Below are 22229 nucleotides of genomic sequence, written 5' to 3'. Positions count from 1 at the left end.
TATTCAACATCATCAGCCATTCATATATGCCCACTGCTTTTAGACATGACAGTTAGATGTGGCCAGACAAACGGGGGCTATGCTTGTCTACCATTGCTAATATCAATCACAATGTATTTTGTATATTTAAACATGAGAAAGTACTGAGATGGAAAGCCCCCCAAAATGGGTAATTTCTCTTGCTAATGGACTGTGAGGAATATTCTGGGGTGAGCACCCTGTCTGTCAGAAGCTAAGTGAGTCATTTGACAGGATAACAAATTGGCTTCTCCATCCAGAGGTGATACACTAGAAAATGAAAAAAGAGCAAATCTCTCCATAATGGACCTTCTGGAAAGTGATGCATTATGAATGGCGAGCAAGGAACCAAAACACATTTGGGTAGCTGTTGGATTTGTGGCAGGAGGAGCAGCAGCAGCAACAGCATCTGAGGCCTGGAGACCGGACTTTTCAAATCACCCACCCATCTGCTCTCAAACTTCCATTCATTTGCCAGTGACTTAAAAAACACCAACACTGTGTATTCTTGCTTACTGACAGCCACCTTGGAGGCCAGCTATCATGTCAGGCAAAGAGGTGGGATATAAATGAAGCAACTCCCTGGTCCAAGCCCATCTTTTATAACTAAGCCTAGGTACATATAACTGGCATAGAGTACAACCAGGGCTCCCCCCCTGCAGCCAGAACTCATAGAATCATAGAGTTGGAAGGGACCCAAGGGTCATCTAGTCCAACCCTGCAATGCAAGAATCTCAGCTGAAGCAGACATGACAGATGGACATCTGTTTAAATACCTCCATGGAAGGAGAGTCCACCACCTCTCATGGGAGTCTGTTCCACGGCAGAACAGCTCTTACTGTCAGAAAGTTTCCCCGCAAAATGTTTACTCGGAATCTCCTTTCTTGAAACTTGAAGCCACTGCTTTGAGTCCTACCCTCCAGAGCAGGAAAAAACAAGCATACTCCTTCTTCCATGTGACAGCCTGTGCTGGGCCTGGGGGTAACCCTTGAAACACGGTCCAGGACTGGTCCAGAATCCGGAGGTTCCGCTAGGAGTCAGTCTAACAGGGCCAAGGAAGGATATGAGGCAGGAAACCAGGCAAGGACAGGTACAGGATCTGACATACAGCAATGTTGCTCCTGCAACTTGGGGCAGGGTCCGTAACCCATCTTTGTCGGGGTAATGGCCGGTCCTGATCCCCCGGCAACTCACCTCCCTGTTTCGCCCGAAGGTGAGCACTTCTCCTGCGAGTACTCAGGTCTCTCCTTCTCTCAGACCTTAGTCTCTGCAGCTTAGGAGACGTCGGTGGGTTACTAGACCCAGAGGCCGCCTCAGCCTCCCCTGACCCAACTGGTAGTGGAGCAGCTGTAAGTGATGGCCCAGCTGACGGCAACAAGGTAATCCTTGCATCTGGAGCCAGGGCAGGCTGAGGCCCCTGACTCAGCCCAGCTGGTGTTTGTTGCAGGGGAACCTGTGCAGACTGGGACTCTTCAGGATCAAGCCCCAGACTTGGTTCAGATGATGCCTGAGGCATCATCCGGTGCAGACTGAGACTCCTCTGGTTCCAAGTCTGAGCCCAAGTCCCAGGTCATTACACAGCCTTTAAGATATTTGAAGGTGGCTATCATGTCTCCTCTTTTCCAGGCTAAACATACCCAGCTCCTTCTAGCACTCCTTGTAAGGCTTAGTTTCCAGGCCCTTGATCATCTTGGTCACCCTTCTCTGCACACATTCCAGCTGCTCAACATCCTTCTTAAATTGTGGTGCCCACAATTGGACACAGTATTCCAGAACTCAGTTCTGGCTCCTCTCAGGTAGACACCATTATAAGAGAATAAGGGAGAATCCTGCTAGATCAGACTAAACATTCATCTATTCCATCATTCTGTTTTCACAGTGGCCACTCAGATGCCTATGGGAAACCCACAAGAAGGACCTGGGCAGAATAGTATTCTCCCTCCCCTTCCTCTCTTGGTTTCCCATTTGTCTGTCTTAAGATTGCAAGTCACCTTGGGTTAGAAACCTGCCCTCTACATTCTTTGTAAAAGCTGGATACAACCCCATAAATATTACAGAAAGGCACTTTTACCGGACAAAGAATGTTGTAGGTCAGGGATGGGGAACCTGTGGCTCACTGGATGTTGTTGGACTCCCATCATTCTCACCATGACCAATGGGCAAGGATGATGGGAATTGTTGTCCCAAAACATCTGGAGGGCCACAGGTTCCCCATCCCTGCTGTAGATGGAAATGACTGTGCTTACTGCTTATGACATCTTCATTGCACTGCCCAAGATGAACCAATGAATCTGGTGAAAAACTAGTCGTGGGTTGTGTATTTTGTCTCTGTTTCTGTGACTGTACAGATATATTATAAACTTCTCAATGTAGAATGCCCACCATGTGGCACAGGTTGATCACATGGCAAGACAAAGACCTAATGGTAGTGCTGGGCTTGCAAAGGACCCAACCAGTCCCCTAGTTTTTGCAAAGCAGAACGGGTTTCACTGCAGTCTGGCTCCGGCAATGCCTTCACTGGGAAACAAGAGGAGCAAAAGCAGCAAGACCCTCATTTCTGCAAGAATTAATCACATAGTTCATGGACAACCTCTTTCTCAAATGACTAAACCAACAGTGATCTTGTGACACTTCCTTTTTTAATGGCACGCTCCCACAAAAATAAGCATAGGGTTAAAATATATCCATTATCTCCAGAACTTTTAGCACCTGTTGTCATTTCTTTTGTGAATCAGTTCTAGTGAATCCTTGTTTGTGAAGCTGCATGGCCTGATCTTCACATCTTTGCATATTGTTAGTGCCAGTGATTTATTATGAATGACAACTACCAGTTTCTTAGGATTGTTACTCACGTGGCTGTCTCTTCTTTCTCCTTGACCAGCTGTGCCTCTTCCTGTTGTGTTGCCTCAGCAGGCTTGTCAGCTGGAGGGGGATCAGGTTCTTTTTCTGGAGGCCCTGCTGCATCTAAAACCAGATGGTTGATAATAACCGTTAAGGCATTTATTACAGAAAGCTGATGTCAGAAAAGCTTATGGTGGTTGTTGGCACACAGGTTGAAGCAAGGCCAGAAATTGAGTACCAGGCAGGTGAAACAAAGTAGGTACTCCAACAAGGGAATGATAGGAAAGTGATAGGAAATATCATAGCTGGGACTGTACAGGTACTGGGGAATCAAAGGAGGTACATCAGAGAGGAGCTGGATGCTAGCAGACCTGTTCCAGGTCAGGCCCTTGGAACAAGACTGTCAGATTGGAAAGTGGCAGAGATCCAGTAAAAAAAGGGGGAACGTAGCATTCCATTACTGATCGTGGTACACCTGATGGTAGATTCTATCTGTTTTCCAGAAATACAATTTATAGATGTAGTGAAGTACCTGCAATTTGCTCTTTGTGAAAGCACAATGGGTGTAGAGGTTTTGAGCTTATATCTTAGCATTTTATTAAGCTAGGCTAGAATGCTAATACAGTGATACCTCCGGTTGCGGACGGGATCCGTTCTGGAGGTCCGGTCGGATCCCGAGGTTTCCGCAACCTGAGGACCACTTCTGCGCATGTGCGCATGGCGAAACCCGGTAAAATACTTCCAGGTTTGCTGTGTGCGCATCCCAAAGTTTACATAACCAGAGGGTTACGTAAATGGAGGTTTGACTGTAGAGGGCAGTGGTCTGTTGGAAGGAACCCTGTATTTGAAAGACAACCAAATCCCAAGCCAGGTTTAAAGATAATGAGTGACCAGAAGGTGGAGAGCAAGCAAGATAGTGAGCAGGGGCCTAAAAGTTGGCTTCAGATTGAGAAGGCCACCTAATCACAATCTGTTAAGGGTGCTGAGAATGGCAGCTCTGGGGGATAACTTCAGTTCCTAGGATTCTTCAGAAGAAGTCATGTACTTTAAATGTGTGGTGCATAAGCAGCTATGGTCACTCAGTGAAGCTGATGACTGACTAGGAATTTGACCTTGGCTATATTTGGTCCTAATTAAACATTCTAGCTACTTCGATTACAGGCATAACTGGAAAACCAATAGGATGTGGCCCGTCAACTGCATCAACTCTTATTTTTATTAAAAACTTGGACTCATTCTGATGTATTTATTATTCACTTTATTTTTTTCCTAAGAAAATGAAATGGCATTTCTCCAAGAAGCCTGGTGTTGGGCTAGTTCTGGAACTTTTGAATTTTCAAATAGTTTTAGTTTAAAAGATTGGAGGGATAAGATTGGAAATCGTGGGCTCAAAGAGCCTGGAGAGGTCCCCCCCCTCCCCGCTTTTCAAATGAATGTTCATAGGAGATGGTGAAATTGAGAATATCACCCACAGGTATATCATGACTTAGTCATACTGACAGAGTGACGTTTATAAGATATGCTTATTGTCACACTAATAATTGCTGTTGCATTTCATTGCTTTTCTTGGATTTGTGTTTCCACAAAAAGCATGTAGAGCAGCCTTAAACAAAACAGTTGTTAATATAGGTATGAAATGCAAATTTGAGGGTGTGTGTAAATGAGTCATGGAGAAAGTGTCCTTTAAGATGACATTTAGCTATCTTGAGATGATTAATTTCTATAATTAATTTTCATTCGTATTTTAACTTTAATCTTAAAAATATATATGGTATGAAACCATCGTCATTATGATATCATTGTGATACTTTGCCTAAAGCAGACATAGTCTTAATAAGTGCCATGAGTTTGTCACTGTTAGTCAAAAAGCCTTGATGACCATTGCTATTATTCACACCTAAAGAGTTTGGTTGCCAAGTCAAAATAGTTGTTTGAAACAAAAAACACTTGGGGGAAAAACTTAGTCCATGCTGTATGTCCATAAGTAACAAGTCAATATTAGTCTACAACCTTGAATTCCAGTGATTGAATGATATCTAAAGGAGTATATGACAGGCTTCTCAGCACTTCCCACAATTATTCGCAATGCAGCCTGAGAAACCCCTCCTCAAACTCAAGGAAACTGTCAGAACCACATAATCCAATGCATCCTTTGCTCGGAAGGAAGTCCCATTAACTTCTTAATCATTTCTGGAAAAATGGGTGGAGGATTACAGCTTAAGAGGCGCTTGGATGCTAGTCAAGGTCACTATGTGTGTGCCAGTTTGGGTACAATATGCTTTGTTTGTGGCAAAGTTCTTAGAATAATTCCTATGGGCTCCTATGAAGGTGTGTGGTACAGTGAGTAGTGTGCCAGATTTTGAGGTGCAAAATGGTCCATGTATGAAGCTCCTCTTTGCCTAGTCTATTATGTCACAGCCTAGCCTGCTTCATAGGTGGGTTGTGAAGCAAAAAATGTTCCTTGGGTCCCTTGGAAAAAAGACAGGATATAACTGTAGCAATATATATTTTTTAAAAAATAAATAAAAATAAATAAATCTAGAAGGTATAGTAATTTGTTCATATATCTCAAAATTACACACACTTCTGTTTAGGAATTCAAGCCATCTGAAACTACCAAACTCTACATTTTACTAATCAGTTCTAATGTTAATTGCTGACATTAACGCTGATGAAATGTATTAAGGAATATTTTATTGTGTTCTTTCCTCTCACAGCAAATGAAGAAAATGGTGATTAAATCAGATTGAATTGTCTTTAGAAGAATCTTGAGTATTATGGAAACAATGGAGAGAATCAGCTAAGTGTATACAGTGCAAAGTATCAATATATTAAGTATGCACCTAGTGTTATTTGAAGCAGGGAGCATACCCTCCAACGTTTCTCCAATGAAAATAAGGACATCCCATTCCATAATGATAATTTAATACCCCACATATCCTACTGGGTTGCCCAGTAAACATTTTTTAAAACTTCCCTATACAGGATGGCTCACTGGTCGGATAACTCCATACCCTCCAACATTTCTCCAATGAGAAAAGGGACATCCTAAGGAAAAGTGGAACATTCCAGGATCAAATCAGAAACCGAGACGGCTTCTCTAAATCAGGGATGTCCCTGGAAAATAGGGACACTTGGAGGGCCTGAAGGATCTGTCATCCTTGAAAAATCACACACATATTTCCAGTTGCTGCTTGTTAACTATAGTAATTGAATTCACTCAAATTGTAAATGCTTCTATGCACTGCGATGTCTTTAAAGTTGATTGGTTGGTAACTGAATTATAGAGTGCTCTAGTAGTGCTCATGTGATTGGCTAACATTGGTCACCAGATATGTCTAGTGAAGGAGAGACTCCATTTTATGTGAAGCAAGATGACTGTGTTTTAGAATCCACTGTGAACACTGCTAAGTTGAATAGAGAGTGTTGGAGTGCTTCTTCTTTGCTTGAAAGAAATAGAGCAAAGCTGCAGGAGAAGGTAAAAGTGGAAATCTCTCATTGGAGCTGTAAGGCATGGCCTGACTGAGATACAGAAGGCTGAGCTCTGGAAAGAGAGGAAAATACAGTTGTTTGGAAGCTAGAAGAAAAGACTGTGAACCTGTGCTTGGAGAATCATGTGACTGCAAATATTATGCTCCTCATTTCTGGTTTATTAAGTCTGACTTCACAGCCATTGCTCTTATGGGAGAAGGAGGAGACGAGGAGCTACCTATTACTATGAGAATGATGTCTTCTACGCTTTCTGCTTTCCTTCGGTCTCTTTGGCTGTGTGTGGAGGATGCTAGAATACAAATGCAGCTCTCATAGGTGCTGAAAGCAGGAGAGGATGCAGGATCCATCCTTTTCTCCTTCCATCTGCCGCTGTTTGGATTGTAATCTAATATTCCCTTTCATGGGTTAGAAAGACCAAAGAAGATTTATGGACAGCAGGGGAAATCACATATACATATAGAGCAGAATTTCCATGTCAACAATTAGAAATGAGGATTAGCTTCCCACATTTTAGCCTTTCGAAGCTAAAGAAGATTTATCAAGAAGCAAGTTTATCAAATCAAGCCGAGCTCTGACTAATCTTTAATGACAATGTATATGTTTCTCTGAGACCAGAAGTCTGCATAGTGGCTGGTTGAAAGAATGGAGAGTAAGTGATGAGTGTCCAGGACAAGGTGGTGAGAAATTAAAGTTGATACTCAAAGGACTCTTTTCATTGACTGACATTGCTCTCTGAGCTGTAACGCTGAAATACTCGCTCTGCTGAGCATTCATTAGACTATCTGCCATCTCTAAAATCCTTCAACTTCCATATTTTTTGAGACTTCTTTGCTTCAGTCCTCTCTCTCTCTCTCCCTCCCTCACCCCCCCCCAACCAAGCTGGGTGGAAACCACTTTGCCACAGTCAAAGTCACAGTAGTATCTTTGAATTTTACAACCACGTGGTAGCAATGTAAATTATGTTGACTTTTCTCTTGGTACCCTGAGAAGCAGATTTCACAGAGATTTTTTTTTTCTTTTTCTTCCAGGAATATGTTGCAGGCTTTGTCTTGTTCTAGATGCTTACGGGTCTCTAAGTGACCCTGTGCACATAGGGTTGCCATAGGTCTTCTTTTTCCAGGACATGTCCTCTTTTTTCATGGGTAGAGTCATCATAGAGACCCATAGTTAAAAGTAAAGGTAAAGGTAAAGGGACCCTTGACCATTAGGTCCAGTCGTGGCTGACTCTGGGGTTGCGGCACTCATCTCGCTTTATTGGCCAAGGGAGCCGGCGTACAGCTTCCAGGTCATGTGGCCAGCATGACTAAGCCACTTCTGGCGAACCAGAGCAGTGCACAAAAACACCGTTTACCTTCCCGCCAGAGCAGTACCTATTTATCTACTTGCACTTTGATGTGCTTTCGAACTGCTAGGTTGGCAGGAGCAGGGACCGAGCAACGGGAGCTCACCCTGTTGCGGGGATTCGAACTGCCTACCTTCTGATCGGCAAGTCCTTGGCTCTGTGGTTTAACCCACAGTGCCACCCGTGTCCCATATAGTTAAATGTAGAAGTCGGCAAATGTGTCCTCTTTTTTGCTCTTTAAAATATGGCAACCCTAATATCGCAGGGGCTTGGAACAGATGACCCTTGGTGTCCCTTCCAACTCTACAATTCTATAGTTCTATAACATTTTGGTACATACTTGCACCTATAGGCTTCTGTGCAGACTGTGGTCTGGGCTCTCTTGTCTCCCTTAACCACCCAATCCACACTGACGGCTTTTATGCTTGTTTGGTGTGTTCATGGTTATGGTGGTGGAACAAAAATGGCTGCCTGATAGTGGTCCATATTGACTATTCACAGTCTGGATCCAATATAGATGTATATAAGCTGCATACAATTTATGTATATAGGTATGTACAGCTGGACCAGATCAACTGTGAATTGCTACAAACAATTGTGAGCCAATTTTGAGGCATTTGTTTGGGGTGCCAAATATAACACACAGTGCATCTGATAGGTAAGTAAAACCACATACTGTATATATTTTTCTTTTGTAAGCTCTTTGGAGCAGGGTCCTGCCTTTTAATAATAATTAATAGCTCAAATGCACAAATCACCAGTGAAAATAAAAATGAACTGGTGAATTTGACCCTGACAAACACTTTAAAGACCTAAATGTAGGAGAACACAAGGAGAAAACTACAGCAATACAGGATTGGACCAGGTGTTCCTGAAGTAGGTGCCAGCAGCCAGGTAATAATTTGCACTTGCCTTTAGATTCCCATCTGTTCCTATAAGCATTTCCCAATATGCCTTGAATCACAAACCAGGGGAGGCGGTAGTAGTGGGTAGTTGCAGCATATGCTTCTCATAGATCTCTGCCGCATTTTTAGAACACATGCAGATTGGTGTGTTTAAAATATTGGAACTCTACCACATAGGGATTGTTGCCAGCAATTCTCTTATTCTGGTTATCCCAATTCTTGATCGTTTGCTTTCTGCTTAACTCTGAATTTCTATTTTCTCTTGAGCTGAGTAGGCTAGGTGCCCTGCCATGAGGCTCATAACTCTCTGACAAGTAATTACGTAATTGGTAGAAACATAGGCTAAGTGCATCTAAATAATCAGTACAGACAAGTGCTAAGCGCCAGATTTCTATTCTCTTGACTGTTCGTTCCCCAAATTTCTCAACTGTCTTCTTTCCTGACAGCTGTCCTGGACTGAAATAAATGCTGGAATCAACAAGAGTTTTCAACTGACTGCACTAGTACGACTGCACACTCTATAAAACATTTACTGCTGTGTTTCTCAGACTTTATAAAATTATAATCTTCTGCTAAACTTATTAGCTCTTCTGTGTTACCCACTTCCAACCTAGAACACATACAGGTATATTTACTTCATGGCTATTGTCTTGACCCATGGTTACGTTCATCACTAAGGGCAGATGATTACCCAACAGGGTGGAAATCAGCAGGCCTAGGGTCCCATAACAGCAGGTAAGGCAAGGCAGGGAGAGGTCAGGACCCTGGACAGGGACCAAGAAACTAGTCTGGGATCACAGCATCCCTCCAGTTGAGGCAGAAAATTATTTCATCAGTATGTCTGAGCAACTGGCAGAACTTCATGGTCTGATCTAGGTGATCAGGTTAGTGGCTTCACCCACAAAGCACTTCATCTGGTGGGTCAATGGGCCAGTGTCTGCTTCTGCACTCTTTCCAAGCAGTGGTGTTTTAAGCTGTTGGGGCTGCCTTGGAGGAAAACTCCTCAGGACCTTCTTGATTCCCCAAGGTGTTGGTGGTCCAGTTACTGGAATGTGGTGGCAGAGGTATCTTCAGGGGGTTCAGCAGATGAGATGTAGGTGCCAGCAGACTAGGGAGTGGCTCTGTCTCCTCCTTGGGGCTGCTATTGTAGGATGACTCTCCATGTGAGGATTCCTGGTCTAGGACTATGACAGCTAATCATCATCATCATCATCATCATCATCATCATCATCATCTTTATTGTGGTCCAACAACCCATAACATGGATTCAGAATAAAATACAGATTCATACAGACAACACGCCCATGGAAGGGAGACCAAAGCATTAATTGTTTAGTCATGGGTATGTTGATCTTTGATTCGTATGACTACTGAAATAAACTTTGCCACGGCCACTGTGATATCATTGGACTTGTCATCCAGAAGATATTTGGTATAGCCGGCCCGGCCGATTTGCCAATAGTGGTTCAATCAATAGTTCCCTAGCTTGATCATATTGTCTGCAATGCAATAAAATAAACCTCATGCAGTTGACGTCCTGAGAGCATACACAGATCCCAATTTGATATGGGATACCTCTCAGTCTGCTATTTAACACTTCTGATGGGAATACATTTAATCTGGCTTTGGTGAAAAGATGCCTGTATGTTGGTACAGACAAATTTCTAAGATATGCAGGTGTCTGAAAATCAAACCCATAGTGAATTCCTACTGCTAATGGGCCACAGATAACATGAGATTGAGATCGGAGATCACTATGTGATATGTCCCAGAGTCTTTGCCTCAGAGATTCAAGGGTGGTATCATAGCCCAGATGGTATAGGAGAGAAGGTGGTATACCAATCAAAGTGGCTTTTCTAATCATAGTTTTCCTCCATGAGCTGGTAAACTCCTCATTGTTGCAGGACTGCAATACCTCAAGAATCACCTCTCTCCATATGAACCAATCTAGACCCTGTGATCGTAATCAGAGGCCCTTCTTTGTGTGCTTCTCCACAAGAGGCCAAGAGGGTGGCAACACAGGCCTTTACTTGCCTGGTAAAGGTACCAGGTGAAAACATTTCTCTGTAACCAGGTGTCTGGCTGATTAACATTCTATGGGCTTTTAAACTATGTTTGTGGGAGGGGGTTACTGGTTTATTTTTGTTTTATTATGTATTTTGGGTTCTAATTTGTACTTCTATATTGCGAACTGCCCTGTGATCTTCAGATGAAGGACAGTATACAAATTTTATTTACTACTTTTATTTACTACTACTACTACTGCTTTTCAGCACCAGACTGAATCCCCTAAGACACTGATGATGAAATTTCATTTGTTTCAAGTACTCAAGTCATGTATTTAATGGAAAAAATGAGATTGCTCATTAGTCCCTTTTGTGTACAAAATTGTGCTCTGTATATCAAATTGCCTATGCATCCCCACTGATTGTAAAGTGATAAGAAAACATATCAGAGAAAACATGCATTGCATAAGAACACTTTTCATAACTATTTCCTCCTCCTTTTTATAAAAGACTCCTACAAAATTAAATCAGCTTTCAAAAAAGCAAAGGAAGCTTGCTTTTGGATATTTATCATTTTATTGGCAAGATGTGATGCAGTGCTTCTGAAGAGGGACACAGCATCCAGGATACATTATGCAATTGATCATCCATTGTCACAGTTAGTTAATTTCAGATTTTGTCTCATAATTGATTATTCATACAAGGAATAATTGATTGCTTATACAAGCATTTTATTTACAAGAGAACTGTAGCAAAATGAATGGCTCAAATAGTTTTATGAAAGTTTTCTGAGGGAAAAGGGACTAATACAATGCGTCTAGTGTCACATGTCACTAAAGCAATGAGCAACCATGCAGAGTTTCTTTTAAGTCATGGTACTCTTGGGAATTCCAGTCCCGGACACTTTTGACTGCAGGTAGACAGCAAACATAAAATCATATAATAGCTTCAAGGCTGGCCTGCGTGTAATAAAAAGAAATGTTTGTTTGGAGTGCGGCTGCTTCCCAAAGCTCATATGCAGTGTGTAAGGAGTCCAACATTTAAATGAATACCATTCAGTAATATTAAGATCTATTGGAATTCAGCTTTGGGTCTACTCCAGTTTTTTAAAAACCTATATTGGAGTGCACTGCTGCACTATTGGTTTCATAGGACCCCAGAGGGAATGAAACTTCTGCCACTAAAGAATGTTAAGGTCAAGAGTGAACTGAAATTTAATGGGTGTAATTACAAAGTGTCCTTAGCAGGCAGCTAAATTGGATGAGGCTGTGCCTTGGGCCCCTGAAATTGGCCCAGTAATTAGGCATTTTTGTAAGTCATCACTAGGCAGACTTCAAACTTTTAGAATCTATTGCTACTACTATTGCTATTACTAGAACCCCAAAATTCATCAGCTGGAGCCTGGTGCTGAAAACTCACACTTAGAGTCCTTCCACACAAAAATCCACTTCTGGTTACCCCCAAACTTCCTTCATTTCAGCAGCATAATCTAGGGTGGCAGGGGGCTGCCATTTTGCTATTGTTAAACAAGTGGGAGTCAAAATTCCTTGGTGATATCCTGCAGATCACTCAGAAGTCTACCAGTAGATCTACCTTCTCTGTGTTCCTGGTGTAAGGTATGTTGAAGCTTGAAGCAAGGACCTTAGTCTCAAGTGTGCTGTTTCATGTGGATTGCCACAGAGATGCCATAGGACCACTTGCCCAAAGGGAGCTTATTTGCATCTCCAGAGTTCCAGGGTAGCTGCCTGTCGCAATGAGAGTCCAAAGTTATGGGTGGGGGGGGGGGTTGATGAGCCTAGGTAAAGGTAAAGGTACCCCTGACCATTAGGTTCAGTTGTGGACAACTATGGGGTTGTGCGCTCATCTTGCTCTATAATCTGAGGGAGCCGGCATTTGTCCACTGACAGTTTCCAGGTCATGTGGCCAGCATGACTAAGCCACTTCTGGTGAACTAGAGCAGTGCACGGAAATGCTGTTTACCTTCCTGCTGGAGCGGTACCTAATTATCTATTTACACTTGACGTGCTTTCGAACTGCTAGGTGGGCAGGAGCTGGGACCGAACAATGGGAGCTCACCCTGTCACGGGCATTCAAACTGCCAACCTTCTGACTGGCAAGCCCTAGGCTCTGTGGTTTAGACCACAGTGCAACCCACATCCCTCTTGATGAGCCTAGAACGCTGCAAATTTGGACTCAACCAATGGTTAATGATTCTGCTTGATGGTTGGTTACTCTCTGATCCTTCCTTTGGGTTAACCACCTGTTCTTAGGCTGCCAACAAACCAGAATAATAATAAAAAAGCCCAGTCTGTTCCTATAGCCTTTAAAGCAGTGCTCTAAACTTGAGCCAAAAGGTGAATCTATCAATGACTGCTTGCCATGATGGCTGAGTTCTGCCTCCACTGTTAGAAGTTGCTTGGAACTGCAGGTGTGCCGAGTGCTGTTGTGCTCAGGTTCTGCTTTCAGGCATCTCATAGGTATCCATTTGGCCACCATGAAAACAGGATGCAGGACTACCGTATTTTTTGTCCCATAGGATGCTCCATCCCATAGGACGCACCTATTTTTTTTGGGGGGGGGGGATAAAGGAAAAATTATTTTCCTTTATTTCCCCACCAAAAGCAGGTCGGGGAAACTGAACCAGGTCGAGGAACAGCGGGATGGCGGCGCTGCGCCTCCCTGCTGTCCCCCGAGCTTGTGGGGCTGGCCGATGTCTGCCCAGTGCGAGGGGTGCCCTGCTTCAGGGCGCCCTGCCCGCCGGGTGGCAGGCTGCTATCCGCAGCGTGGGGAGCCCTGCGGGGAACTCCTGCAGGGCTCCCCACGCTGCGGATGTCTGTCCGGCGCGTGGGGCACTCTGCTTCTGCGGGGCGCTCTGCAACTGTGTCAGTGGTTCACTCTAGGATCCTGAACCATTATGATGGCCAGGACAAAATTTATGTGGTGGGGGAATCCATAAAAAACAGCAGAGGTGTATTTAGGGCAGCACAACCAGTTCTGCCACACTGTGCGCCAAACCTAGGGGGTGCCACTGGTTGTTGCAGCTGTGATGTAGTGAGTTGAGCAGAATGGAAGGCGAGAGGTGGGGGGGGTGGCAAATTTTGGTCTCACACAGGGTACCACTGAAATTTGAAAGACCAAAGTCTACCCCTGGAAATATAGACAGGCTGCCATGGTGCTCAAAGTAATGCTGGGTAGTCCAGTCCATGTTTTATGTGTGTACTAGTTGTACTGGAGTGTACTGGAGTACTTCCAGTCCAGGTCTTACACAGAGCTTTAAAAATCAGGCTTGGAGGTAGATTTATGGTGGGCTTTTCTCATGCCTAATGATGGTTTGGATTTGTTCTAAATAAAGCATTTTGGGCACCATCCTTGGGGCTCAACACTTTGAGTAAAAAGTATCCTGGAGCAGGTAGTAGCAATGCACCCAGAAAGGTTTTCATTCCACAAATTGAATAAGGCAGTAAACAAGGAAGGAAGATAAAGTTTGTGTTATGCCCACCAAAAGCATTATCTTTTAGAAGCTGAATAAAAGCTGAAGTGGAACAACCCAGACACTGGTTTACAGCCTCATCTGGTGTTTGTGTGGATGAGGCCAGATCAATGACAGAATTGCAGAATTGCTTTTAATGTCAGCCAAATAGTTTTGCAGGGCAACTTCCGAATGCTTATGAATGTAAAAAGGTAATGAATGACACCTTGCTATTGCTCAATACGTTATATAGTTTGTTTTAGATAGATGGATTACCGTATTTTTCACTTTATGACACACACATTTTTTTCTCCTAAAAAGTAAGGGGAAATGTCTGTGCATGTTATTGAGCGAATGTGTGGTCCCTGGAGCCGACTGGCCCGAGTGCAGAGGCAAAAATCAAGCAAAACTCAGATCACGCATCACGGAGGAGGGAAGGCTGCAGAGAGGAGGCTGCTGCTTTCCTGCATTCTGCCTCAGGGTCTTACTGCCCACCCTCTTCTGTTTTCAGTTGCTGTGTTTGCTGAAACGCAACAAAGAACAGGGAAGTTCCCTGCCCTCCTGGCAAGCAGAGGGGAAAGGAAAGGATCACGTCCTTCCTTCTAATTCCTTCCTAGTCACACTGCACGCAGGCTCCAGCCCACCCGACTCAGGTTCCGTCGGCTAGGAGCGCAGCCGACAGCCACCACCTCCTCCTCTCTGTGCTCCGGTGCTGCTGCTGCTGCGTCCAGCATTCTAGGGACTCGTAGGCAGCCAGAAAACATGCAGGTGGGGGGGGGCTGGCTTGGGTGGGTGGGAACTTTTGCCTTCCTTTCCTCCCTCCCGTTATACCCCTCTCCAGCATTGTTAGCCAGCTGCTTCTCCACACACCCCTCTAGTGCTGCTTGTCCCTTCTGTGTTTTTCCTTCCCTCTCCACTTAAAACGTGGTTACAAAGCATGGATCCACATGGATCCTCAGGATTTTTGCATTGGGTCACCCAAAATTCACCATCAGATCACATAGCATGTCCATGGCTACAGCCTGCACCAAAAAAATCACGCACCCACTGTTGCCTGGGGCCACAATGGTGCAAAAATGTGGTTACAAAGCACGGATCCACATGGATCCTCAGGATTTTTGCATTAGGCTACCCCAAACTCACCGTCAAATCACATGTCTGTGGCCACAGCATGAAGCACAAAAATGATACATCCACTGTTTCATTCATAATTTTTTTTTCTTGTTTTCCTCCTCTAAAAACTATGTGCGTGTTATGGTCAGGTGCGTGTTATAGAGTGAAAAATACGGTAGATTAGATATTACTGACCTTGTTGCTTTGGGTCTGGCTCTGCAGTGTTTTCTGTCTCTTTTTTCACAGCATCATTTGTGTTTTTACTTTCTTCTTTTACCTTCTTATCTTCCTCCTTTAGGGAGAGCAGAAGAAATACTTAAAGTGTGTATACAGTCTGCAACATGTTTCTTGCATTTAGGTACATAGAGACATACTTTTGCTGTACCCTTGGTTACTAGAAAGTATGTAAAGATGCTGCTTCTAAGTTGTTAATTACTTCTTTGGTGTTTATTCAAGGATACAATGCTGAAGCACACTCAGAATTTCTGATTGTAGTGGCAACCTGTTCTGGTTCAAATAGAGGTGACTCACTTAAATGGCCTTGCAAGTTTTCCAGGAAATGAAAATGAAAATTATCGCTTGCACCATTTGCAGACCTTAATTTCTGGAAAGTGATACATCAGTGTTCAAGCGTGCCTGGAGATCACACCTTAGGACCTGAAAGCCCATCTTCTTATGTGTTGGAACCAGTCACTAAGAACCTAAGAAAAGGCTTCCTGGAACAGATCAAAGGTTCATCTACTGTGGCTTAACCTGGGTGGAAGGAGAACTACCAAGGCCTGGAAGGCAGATTTAAGAATCAGATTTAAATATTCATAGAAGCCAGCTCTACGGAAGGAGACAGAGCTCAGCAGCAGGGCACACTCTTTTCCTGCAGAAGTCTTAAATTTAATCTGTAGCATGTCCAGTTAAAAGGACCAGCTAGCTGGTGATGTGAAAGGCTTCTGCCTAAAACCCTGGAGAGCCACTGCCAGTCAGAGGAATAGATAATCTGGGGCTGGAGGGACAAAAGGTCTGACCTGTGAAAAATGTAGCCTCTATCTTCCTAGAGAGTAATGGCTAAGTGAAATATGGAACTCAAGAAAGGATCCCAGAGTGCAATGCTATCAGAGACTGCTATCTCGGTCCACAACTCTGGAATTTGAAACAGTGATAGACGAGGCTTCACTCCTATTGTTGGCATCCACCTGTCTCGAGAGACAATGGAGTATAATGCCTCTGGGGGTAAAGTCAAACTGCTGGATAAGCACTCTGTGATTCTTGAACATTGGACCCACTACTGGTCTCATCTGCTTAATCTGCCAATGCCAGTCTTCACATGCAGGAGAAGTCCCTAACTGACTAAGGGTTCGAGACCCATCAGCTAACCTCACCTGGTTTAATCGGTCAGTCACCCCTTGCCTTGGGTGTGGCCACTATCATATGCTGACAGCTTCTAGGAGCCACAGGTGAGAGCTGAGTGCAAGATGGGGACCAAAGGTGGACAAACCCTCCCAGAAGGAGCACCACATGTCCCCCACCAGAGTACTATCCCTCCCCTAACATCCCATACACCCCTGAAGTCTATTAAGTCATTTAAAACCATGCAATTGACAAAATGTGACTGAGGACACACCTGCTGGCCCCAGTCCCACCATTGCATCCCCACCAGCCTTGATTCTATCCATGCATTGTGTATTGCACTGTGTATTGGGTGTGCTTGTCTGCAAAGAAATTCAAACATGTGAGCACCTACTCATGTACAGGATGAGTAAGATGTGTTCTTTACACATGGTAACAAAGGATGGTAACAAAGACACATTATTTAGGGCAAACAGAACACACCTTAAGCATGAGAAGCTTCCACCAGAAATTTCTCCCTTCAGTTGCCTCAGGGCCTAGTGTTTCAAGCTCCTAGACTCTGGTAAACCAGAACACCTAAAACACAGATGGATCCCCCTCACTCTACAGTGCTTGGGTGTATGAATTCTCTGCAGACAACCACATCCAACACACAGTTGTTGCAGAAAGAAAACTCAATGATAGACTCAGGGCTAAAAGCCTTATAAATAACAGATGACAAGGGTCTGTATGCTTGCCTAATGTGAAAGACACAGGAGCAACACCAGTAAAAAATAAATAAAGAAGAAGCTTGCAACCCCAAGAAAGGGCAACTCGGAGAGCAAAAGTAAGGCTGAATCTGAAAAATAAGGACAAATTTAATAGCTGAAAATTACCTGAATATCATCGGTTCTACTCATTCTGGATAAATGACAGTTGCAATTTGAAAGGCTGCAGCTACAAGTATAGTGTGAAATGTTTTGAGGTGGAGGAAAGATGAAGGGAGAGCTAAAACTAGGACACACCGAGGCATATGAATAAAATCACAAAAAATACCCTGCTAGCTAAACCTTCCCACACAAACTAGGTCTAGCTTACCCTGAGGTCTTGATTATACCGTATCTCCTATTTCAGGTGCAAAACAGATGTACTGCTATTTATTACATTATAATCCTGTGGGCCTAGGGTTTGGATAATCAGCTATAGTGCATCTGTCAAACCTCAAACAATATGTCTCTTTGTGTACCTCAGATGGCTAGATGAGGCCCATGTTTGAGCAGCAAGTGGAAAGAGAGCACTGGGCCCCATTTCTTTGATTTCTAACGTAATTTTTACAGTGACTTTATCTTCCTTCATACATTATAAATGTCTTAACCATGTCGAAGGCGTGGGGTCTTGCTGAACATGCTTAATAAGCCTCTCCACAATCAGGAATCCTTCAAGATCCGTCCAACCGTCAGCCAACAGACACATTGCCTCACACCGCCTCATGCAAGGAGTGTTCACATGTTAAATTCAACAAGTGTACAGTCTGTGTAACCTGTGAACACAATAGCTGAGCTGTACACTTGTACAGTTATTCAGGTGTAATGTTCAATAAGGGCAGAATGTTTGTTTATACAGTAGTTAAGCTATTCAAATCCACAAGGGCATATCATGCACCCTAACGTGTGTACACAGGGCTGGCCCATCCATGAGGCTGACTGAGGCCACTCTAGGAATTGCACCCTTAAGAAGCTGTGGTTACCAGATTTCTTTGGGGGAAGCCATGCCTGTTTAAAGTGGTATGGTATTGTTTTAAATGTATAGTGTAGTAGCCCCACAGCTGTGGAGTACCCTCCCTTCTTTAATATATTTCTGGTACTAGGAAAGTACAGGTGTGTGTTTGTTTAAATTTCTCCAAGCCTCTCAATGAAGTTATGATTTTATATCATTGGACTCAGTGGACTTTATTCATACATCTTCCATTTTAAATTGATTTACTTCTGCAAAGCTTATTTTCCTCTTTCCTCTGTCTTTAAGCAACTTGTGATTTTTATAATGGTGTTGAGTGGATTGTACTGTGGGTTTTTTATTGACATTTTGTTTGTTTACATCCTTGTAAGCTGCCCAGAGAATTTCACTTATAGGGTGGCTTATAAAATAAATAAAGAAAAATGTGCATGCCTCATCATGTATTTCACTCATCATGTAAGCATACTGGGTACGGCTTATTTGTAAGAGGTAACCAAGGTCCCTTCATAAGTCGCAGGCTTTCACATATATTTACATTCTGCTCATAAGCACATTTGTTTGGAAGTAAGTACCATTGTTTTCTGTGGAAATTACCCTACTCATAAAGTGCACTCAGGATCACAGTCTTAATTAAATCACTTCATCCAACAGAAGGAGAGTTCCCTTTGTTCACAAAGAAGCAATTAAGATGAATGGCTCAGAGCTAACTGCAAATAATTTGTATGTGGGTTTTTGTTTTTTTTTAAAAAAAATGTTTTTACTTAGCCGAATCCTGGTGATATGGTTAATCAAACTGCTTTATTGCTGCTTTTATCTGTAAAGTTGTGTGTTTATGCAGATTTACAGCAAACCCAAACAATTACTTACTGTCGTGAGTTATTATTTAAAGGACATTAAGTGATTTGACATAAAGTTTGTCTTAAGTAACATCAGCTAGAATGATCCTTTTATACTAGTCCAATTATTAATTAATTTAATTTAAAACAATCGGAAAGAAGGCCTCCACATAAACTTTTAAAATGTAAACATAGAGATGCATCAAATTCTGCTGCCAGGATCAGGCCTAGTGAAGCCTTTTGTACTTCTGACAGAATCACACCAGTGTGGTGCTGCCAGTAATAGCCTCCATTCTTTCAGCACCACGTGGTTATGGTAATATCTGGATTTAGCATCTCACTTGGGTCACGAGTGGTAAAGACCCATGCGGCGACTGACAGCAAGCAAGGTGATGTTGTGCTGGTTTCAGTGGTTGCCTAGCAACATGGCTGACTCATGCAGAAAGCGGGTCCAGAAGCTATTGTAATCCCTGGAAACCCACCCAGGTAGAACCTTTTCTTTTAAGCAGCACTATAGTAATATTTGGAAGCATTCTAATAGTTGCATGCAACGCAGGAAGGAGTTTGCCAGGTGCTACGGTTACAGTGGCAGCCATAATATTTTGAGAGAAGTCTCACCAGGCTGAATATTCTCCTTTATACACCTCTTAATAATAATAATTTTATTACGGCCGTAGGCCCATACAGATTAAAAGAAGACATAAATAACAGCTTGTGCACGTGGGAAAAAACAGCCGCTAAAACACTACTATAACAATAAAATACTATAAGATGGAATGGCATACTACGTCTTAATTAGCTTGTGGTGCTCCTTGGCAACGCTTTTGGGTAAGGACAGCAACCAGAAACCTAGCCACTTTCAGGGTCGTATGGGTATCCTTATCCTGCAAGATTTGGGCAAGGTGGAATTTTGGTGGGGTACCCTCTAGTTTCTGTATGATTGATCCCAACAAATTTGCCCGGGGCACATTGAATAAGGGGCAAGTGAACATAATGTGCTGAAGCGTCTCCGGCGTCTCATCACATTCGCACATGGCGGAGGCTTGGCCCTTTGAGAATCTATGTCTCAGGACATTGGAGGGAAAAACGTTAAACCTCGCTTTGGTGAAGGCCAGCCTATGGGCAACAGTCGAAAGGGAGGAGAGGTATGATGGAACGCAGTAAGTTAAAGTGATACCAATGTTCTGGGGCGAACAAACACCTCCCCCCAGCGTATAATTTCGCTGTAAATATACACCTCTTAAAGGCATAAAGTTTTGACTTGGTAAGAATAGAGGCAAATTATGTCAGTTTACAGAAAAGACAAAATGGAAGTTGCCCATACGATCTCCATTAAGCTCAGATAAAATACAATAAGAGTCAGCTCAATTGAACTTTGAGAGTCTTACAGATAAATGAGACACAACATCCTTATGTGTTACACACACCCACACACCCACACCCACCCACACCCACACCCACACCCACCCCCACCCACACCATATGTTTCTATGTGACTACAATTTGTATTTAGTTGCCTTATCAATAAATTAGAAGGCTCTGACACAATCGTGGCAGCAGCCGTAAGGGCCAGAAATGGCTTGCTTCCTATTCCCTGTGAAATGGGGGTGCTGAACCTTTTATGGGGCCCTCCTGAAGAAGGGGCACGTTAAAGGTTTGGGGAGCCATAATCTCCAGGAAGGAATAAGTTCAAATCCAGCTCCAAATGTTGACCGAACACGCCAAGAATGGTTTATTGAGTTTCTCTAGCAGTTAAAGGACCAGGCACTCCTAACTTCATCTGCCCTTGAAGTACAATTGCTGCTTCCCAGTTGGTGTGTCTCAACAGCCTCTTCTCCAAGGCTCCAGTATTTGGGGAGTGACAGGTCCAAGGGCTCTGAAGCGGCCCTTTCCCAAGATGTCCTGGGGCTGAGCAGGTCCTTCCAAATCCTAGTCCAGTGGGGTTGGGGAAACTTCTCTCAGGGCTGCTTCTGCCTCCCTGAAAATAATGGAAGGGACTAGCCAGGAAAATACGGTCTGTGTTCTGAATTGAGACTCCTTGAAAAGGAAAGTCACAGCAAAATCTGCTCTACCCAAGCAATTTGTGACAGATCCTCACGGTGCGCTTCTCTATTGCTTCTCCCGAGCATTCCCTTGGTTCATTGGGTTCTCTGATAGGAAGTAACCAGTTAAGGAAGAGAAATGGCTGGGGAGAAAAATGTGGGTTGGGGTTGGAAGATTCCAACATCTTCCTCTGCCTCACTCATGCTGTGCTTTAAATTCCCCTCATCCCGCATTATAACTGGCATGACCCTGGTCAGGTCATCATACCACCTCCAGGTTTAGTTGTATCTTTACTTCAAAGTAAGGATTGCAGCTGCTTGCAATATTTGGGTTGAAGGCCACTTTGGGGCCTTTTGTGGCTTTTAAATTGCTCTGAAAAATGTCATATGGCAAATCCTATAAAGTGACGTGAAGAAAAAAACACAAAATAAAAATCAGATCAAACCTTGGCTATCACTGAGCAGAAGCTCCTATGTTTTAGTATAAATAAGCATTTTTTAAAAAGTTAGCTGTTCCTGCATTCAGTCAAGTCAATAATATTCAGACACAGAGATCATTTCAGTAAATAGGATCAGTTATGAAGGCCTACCTGTTGAGGTGGTGGCTGAGGTGGTGGTTTCGGAGGGTCTGGAACATCTTGTATGTTTTTCTCTGCTGGACTTGGAAGCACTTTGGTGAATTTTGCTTTCAGTGAACTAAACATTTTTGCCCACAAAGTAGTTCTGAAACCTCTGGTCTCCTACAGCTAAGAGCTAAAGGCAGTTGGCTTGCTTTACCATTAGTATTCAAGCCAATTAGATGTTTAATCAGGGCTTAACTCTGCTTAATACATAGTAACCTCTTGCAAAGACAGGCTGTTCTTGTGATTGGTTTCCTTGCCATTTCTTCCTTTCTAGATTGCAGCATGAAATTACTGGTAATTTAATGCTTAAAATGTGCTTTGAGACGTCAGATTTCAAATATCAGCAAATGAATAGATTGGCCAATTATTTTTTGTGTCTACTGGCTGGGGTATAACTACTGCAAATTTCCATTTCAGGCAAAGTCTCAGTCTTAAGAGGGCCTTAAGAGGCTACATGGGAAATGGAAAGGTTGATTGGCCAATAAGCT

The 22229-nt window shown here is 43.3% G+C and overlaps 1 protein-coding gene across 1 annotated transcript in view; it reads right to left on the bottom strand.

Moving 5' to 3' along the window:
* CNGB3 (cyclic nucleotide gated channel subunit beta 3) overlaps positions 1 to 21848 on the bottom strand; it is a 65437-nt gene extending 43589 nt beyond the window's left edge. Inside the window, exons 1-3 of the mRNA XM_083518407.1 lie at positions 21709 to 21848; positions 15382 to 15478; positions 2871 to 2982 (exon numbers count right to left, since the gene is read on the bottom strand). Coding sequence (XP_083374533.1) covers positions 2871 to 2982; positions 15382 to 15478; positions 21709 to 21822 — 323 coding nt within the window. The 5' untranslated portion in view covers positions 21823 to 21848. The remainder of the gene's footprint in view (positions 1 to 2870; positions 2983 to 15381; positions 15479 to 21708) is intronic.
* Positions 21849 to 22229: the final 381 nt, after the last annotated feature.

The sequence above is a fragment of the Podarcis liolepis genome (assembly GCF_965112155.1).
Source record: "Podarcis liolepis genome assembly, chromosome: 8".
NCBI classification, from domain to species: Eukaryota; Metazoa; Chordata; class Lepidosauria; order Squamata; family Lacertidae; genus Podarcis; species Podarcis liolepis.
Note: the sequence above shows the minus strand (reverse complement) of the source record. Positions and strands in the feature narration are given on the sequence as shown.